The sequence below is a fragment of the Meleagris gallopavo genome, chromosome 2 (genome assembly GCF_905368555.1).
Source record: "Meleagris gallopavo chromosome 2, MGAL_WU_HG_1.1, whole genome shotgun sequence".
Classification (NCBI taxonomy): Eukaryota; Metazoa; Chordata; class Aves; order Galliformes; family Phasianidae; genus Meleagris; species Meleagris gallopavo.
Genome location: NC_139405.1, coordinates 31,550,927 through 31,556,926, shown reverse-complemented (window position 1 = coordinate 31,556,926; position 6,000 = coordinate 31,550,927). Strand labels below are relative to the sequence as shown.

Below are 6,000 nucleotides of genomic sequence, written 5' to 3'. Positions count from 1 at the left end.
CTGGGGATGTCAGCTGCGCTGCAAAGCAAACTCAGCCCAGTAGAAAGGGGCACAGGACATGAAGACTGTGATAGGTCGATGAATGCTGCATGCTCCCTCTTCCCTTACCATTCCAGTATCATTTGCAACACCTCTAAATGCAACCTGATGTACTCATGTTTTCCTTTTCAGTGTTCCTTATTGATCCAGACTTTGCTTCAGTCACTATGAAGGCCTCAGTCATTGCAATCTTCTTTGGTAAGTACAACTGATGTGATGCAATTAGTAGTTAGTAGGCTTGTACTCCCCTGTTCTGGCTGATCAGTGGCTGCTGGCAAAGTAAGCTTTGGCACAGCTTTTCAGAAATGGGTCACCCAGATTTCCTGACTTTTGCATAGAAATATGTAATACTAATTACTCAAAGAGATTTCTAAATGTCTGACCATAGCTAGACACAGTCTACATCAGGTGTATCACAAGGGCTGAAAATATCTTTAACTTAAAGAAAGGAAAATCAGCAATTAGTTTTGTATTGTGAGCATCTTCTTTTCCTCTGAGTTCTAGAAGAACACAGTTTTCTCCAATCAAGAAGGTTCCAAAGCAAAATGTTTATAAATGTGTCCTCTTTTCTTTCTCCTAGTAGTCTTTTTATCTCCCCAACTTCCTAGTTACTTAATGCACAGAGATGTTGATCTGCTGGCATCTCTATCACACCAATTACATTATTGCACCACTCATGGAAACAGTTGGCTTTTTTGTTGTTTTCTGGATTATTTAGACTCAATGGCACCTTTTGATAATGAGTTCCACAGAAAAATATGTGATCTGTTGTTCTTGAATCCCCTTTAGAAAGCTGACATTTTGACTGGACAAGTTAACCAACAAGCAAAAACTTAGATGTGTCATTAAATATTCCTATTTCATTTTTTCAGCCAGTTGATTAAAACTTGGGAAATCTCATGCAGAGGAGCTTGTGGTGACTGATGGTGGCAGTCCACCTTTTTCTTGAAACTGTGTTTTTTTTGTTCCAGGTGTACTTCTTACATGTACATATGCAGCTAAGGAAGCCACAAAGAAGACCAAGAAGGCTAAGCTATGTAAGTAAGTGATCTCATTAAAATGCTTGGCTGCTTTACAGCAAGCAAGACTGATGCACAAAAATGTCTGAAGTGATAATCTAGTAACTCTTCACAGTTCTTTACAGAGTCAATGGAAACATACATTAAGTAAAAGTTATTCTACTGAATTAAGGTGTGATACTGGTCCATGAGTAAAGGGGACACTGTGTATTTCAGTATTAAAATGTGTCTTCATTTGTCCCCACTCGCCATAAAGGGTCATCATAAGGCTTTTGAAAGAGATCTAAATATGTGAAATGAATCTGCTGTAATATAAAGCATATGTAGTTATTTAGCATGAGAGAGGTTGTGTATGCCTTACGCACGAGGATGCAGAACTTTCAGTCCTACAGTTTTCATTATTTAGTCAAAATACAAGTATGCTGGGAGGTGATGATTTATGCCCTGTGCAAAGTAAATTGTACCCAGAAAATAGTTTTGAAACTAAGGGGAAGATAATGGGATGTGGCTGCAGCCTAGCATTACAGATGGCACAGAATTCCAAGAGCACGGAGGAGATTTGGGAAGCATCATGACTCCTGTGTGCATGGTCATTCCTGGTCTCTACTCACGGCCACCTCTTCCCCTACTGCCTCCTTCCTCAGTGGTAACCACAGCCCAGGTATCCACATTTCTTCCTCTCTCCATCAGAGAGGCATATCTCCATTAAAGAAATAAACACTGAATATCAGAAATAATGCTGGAGGATGCCTGCTTTGCAGAGGGTTGGAGTGGATGATCTCCAGAGGTCCCTTCTAACCCCTGCAATTCTGATTCGGTGAATATCCTCAGACTTCTTCATTCCATCCATACAGCCACAATCCTGGGTACAAGGCTTGTTGTATGTTATACTGTAGATGCAGAGGACACAGACATTTCTTGTATCACAAAAGCATTGGTGTAAGAGCATAAGAGGAGGACATCCTTTTCATTCAGTTACTCATTCTTCTATGACAAGATCATTCAGCTATGAAAACATTCAATTTGACTTTACCAAGATTTTGCTCTCACAGACATACCTCAGATTGACTGCGATGTCAAGGCTGGGAAGATAATAAATCCAGAATTCATTGCAAAATGCCCTCCAGGATGTCAAGATGTAAAATACCGTGTTTATGGCACAGACATTTATGCTTCTTTTTCCAGTGTGTGCAGTGCTGCAATTCACAGGTGAGTGGGTTAAACTAAGCCAGGCACCCAGAGAGAATCATCACTCGTGATTTCAGGTCCTTCAAAGTTCCCAATGCCTTGTAGGTCTGTTTGCAGGCTGCTGTTCTGGTGGAAAGCACATGTGAAAGATTGTGCGTGTTACTATGGATCCAGCGCTGACAACTCTATTCCTACTGAAATCAGTTGTGTTTGAAGGTGTTCCTCAGCTGTAAAAGTATCTTGAGATTTGCACATCTCAGACTATTGAACGATTCTCATTCAAGTGGGATGGAACTGCTGCTACTAATAAGGTTTCAGAAGAAAAGACTGACTATCATTGGCAATGAAAATGTACAGCTCACACACTCGTGGGACTGGTTTTAATTCTGCGGATTTGAATTTAACTGGTTTTGATATCAAAGGCTGAGTAATGTGCCTTTCTGCCACAGAAGGAAATACTGGCCAAAGAAATGTATAATGAAGATTTTATAGCACTAATTTTGCCAAATTTAATTTGTCATGCAAAAAATGTGCAGATATTTTTAATGGAGAATCACTTCACAACCAAAACACTGCATTGCAAGCAGGATGCAAAGGCAAGATGCATTCAGATACAAGTGCAGGAAGAACTTGTAGAGTCTGATTGACATCTTGGCTTTATTCAAAGAGTTATCACAGTGCTTCCAGTTCTGAGAAATATCTGGGAACTTGAGTAAGTTTGAATAGTTAGGACTTTGAGACTTAGTACCTTATTTGAAAAACAATTTCCCTTGATATTGTGTAAGAGAACTGTAGCAGCACTGAGAAAGTGTAAGTGCTCATGAATCTTTGGTGACATCAGCTGCTCTACCGGTGGGAATTCTCTGCCCTCCTTCCTTTCACAGTCCCATCCCATGAACTGCTTTGGCCCTGTAACAGCCATACTTCAATATGACCTGCTGAGATGGAAAATTGTGTTAATGTGTTAATGTGAAGCTTTTAATTGCCATGGAAAGCTGTTTCTAAATATAAAATGCAAAACATTAGCTTTCTTAATTCAAGCTGCCTGGCATGAATTCTCACTTGAACATGTAAGAAGACAAAAGCTCTGCTATAAGGGGTGATGCTTGCGAGGGGACAGCAGAGCTCTCCCTGTGCTGAGGTCCACTGCCCAGGGAAGGACTACATGGTACTGAGTCCCACTACAAGGCTGCACCCCTGGGTGCCACTGGGCACAGGACTACCATATCTTGGCTACAGCGGCCACTGCTCAGCCCTGTGCTTTGGTGATGGCCTTCAAGGGCCTGGCTTTCACACAACAAATTCTTCCTTTGGATATTAGTGCATAATGAAAATTTTGTGGTCTGCAAGCAGAACTTGTCCCAGTGGAAAGGTACAAAATACTGATAGAGAATGCAAATTCTGTTGTAGTCCGAATGCCAGTTCCCTATATTATTGGAATGAGAATTTCAGTTTTCCCCATTTGCCAGCTGAGTTTGGCTAGATTAACTTACATGGCACACCTCCACAGCTTCCAGTAACATTTTGTTCAGCTTACTCTGGGCTGAAGTCAGAACCAGAACCACAGTTTTCTGTGGATAATACACACTGAAAAACAAAGAAAACGTTAGTTTTTGAAAAAGAACAAATCAGGAAAATGGGAGGTTTGTCTTTGATTAGTCTAAATTATTATTGTTGCATGGCTGGCCCTCCAACTCTCAAAGTGCATCTACAGATGTCTACAGTCATGCAGTCATGCTTGTAGGAATTGCAAGGAGGGCAGAAACTTGTCCTTCTGTGCAACTCAGTCAGCCTTAAGCACTGACCTCGTAGATCAGTGGCAAGAAAAAACAGAGACTGACAGTGCTGTGCAGCTGACTGCTCTTCTGTGTTGATGAAGTACAATTTTTTCTTAGTAGCAGATTCAGTGGTAGCTTGGTAGCTTCGCTGTAATTCCTGGCTTAAAAATGGAAGTAAGCACCTCCTACCTCTTGCACTGTTTAACAGTTTTTGTGGCTTGGGGGAGAATTCCCACCTTTAGCTACTATGTTTTCCCCTTGCAGTGGTGCAATAGACAACACAGGTGGGAAGATCCTTGTTCAGAAGGTGGCCGGCCATGCTGGGTACCGGGGGAGCTTCTCCAACGGAGTTCGGTCACTGTCATTGCCACGCTGGAGGGAGTCCTTCCTTGTCTCAGGTACTGTGCTGAAGCACCTTGGTTAGTTTTTATTCTGGGCTTCTTATGGAGACAGCAAAGTGAAATACACTCCATTGGAGCTATGCACTGCCCATTGCAAGTGACAGGTCTGCATTGAATGCCTGTGGGCATCCCAGCTCCTGCTGTTGATGCTTAAAGTCCAAGCCTTGGGAATGGTGGGTGGGTCTTCCCTTGCATTTGCTCCCCTGAAAAGTACTGCAGCCAAGCAAGTTAAGGCCCTCAGCGTGAGTTTATGTCCACGTCTTCTGAAGTGACTTGTTCCAGTGCTGCCACTCAGACTCTGCAGTGAAGCTATATAGTCTGTCTTGCTCTGGGATGTGAAGGTTTCCTTCATGTGTAAAGGAACACATTTTCAGTATACCTGTTGGTTGCAATGACCAAGGTTCTCTGAGTTCCTAAATAAAATTAAGTATGCATAGTTTAATGATATATACATTTCAAATAAAAAACTGTCAACCCATCTCAAATCTATGTACAAGTACCATTTTGCATTTGTACAAAGCACTGAATTAAGAAATTCTATTGCTGTATCCCAAATAAGTTATGAAATGCTCCCTTCTCTCTTAGCCGGAACGTTGTGATATCTACCCAGCACAAGGAAATACATTTAGTACTAATTCATTCTTCTCCCCAGTACATACAACAGCTCACTTGGATTCAGTGATGAATGTCACAGATGTTTTTGTAGATTAGATCCCCTTTGCACCGGTTTCATATTATCTCAAACCTGCCTGAACTCATTCTGCCCATACCAATACAGGGTCTAATTTACTTAACATACAATTTGTAAATCCAGCTTCTTGCTTCATCCAGACAAGGGACCATCTCTTGCTGGTCTACACTTCTGAAGGTTTGGGATAGGTATGACCAACTGATATTAGTTAACTACATCATTTCTGGAAAAATCAACAGCTCAAGCAATGGAACAGCCACTAAAAATAAAGAAATGTTTTCATGTGAAAATTAGTGGACCTTATTTAATAAGGTCTTAGAAGCTGACCAAATTAAACTGCCATCTGGAGTTTGCATTAATATATTTGGATGCACTTTTTACAGCATTTTACCATGGGTACACCACACCATGAGAAGGATTTATTTTGGATGAGTATGGCTTTCCTGGAATAGCTGAATTGCTACTTGTACTTGCTGCTGTTTTTTTTCCAACAAACAGTACATTGTAATTCTGCTACATAAATAGGAAATAAGATCTTTTTACCTCAGCAGCTGCTGTTTGTCATCCTATAAAACTGCAGGAATTTTTGATTTGTAGTAACCTATCTTTACTCTTAATTAATGGGTCACTATGACAGATGATACTAGAGAAAGTTAGAAATATAGGTAAAGAGAAGATGAAAAATCTGCACACGTGTAGGCATGATGAGATTTGTCTTTCATGCCTCAATTTCAAGCATGTTGACCTAATACTAATGCAGTGGAACTACATTACAAACTGCTTCAAGCATAAATCTAACATAACATAGTATATTTGATATCACTTTTCACATACAAATAAGAAGGAAATTCTTACTAACTATACCTGCAGAAAATGTGGTAATC

The 6,000-nt window shown here is 40.6% G+C and overlaps 1 protein-coding gene across 2 annotated transcripts in view; it reads left to right on the top strand.

Annotated features, from left to right (window-relative positions):
• Positions 1 to 206: 206 nt before the first annotated feature.
• The window catches only part of VIT (vitrin), a 29,082-nt gene continuing 23,288 nt past the window's right edge, over positions 207 to 6,000 (top strand). Inside the window, exons 1-4 of one of the 2 annotated variants that reach the window (XM_010706862.4) lie at positions 207 to 237; positions 1,011 to 1,076; positions 2,111 to 2,267; positions 4,289 to 4,422. In XM_010706862.4, the coding sequence (XP_010705164.3) occupies positions 207 to 237; positions 1,011 to 1,076; positions 2,111 to 2,267; positions 4,289 to 4,422 (388 nt within the window). Of the gene's footprint in view, positions 238 to 1,010; positions 1,077 to 2,095; positions 2,268 to 4,288; positions 4,423 to 6,000 lie in introns of both variants that reach the window. The other variant, XM_085219558.1, reaches the window with a different exon arrangement.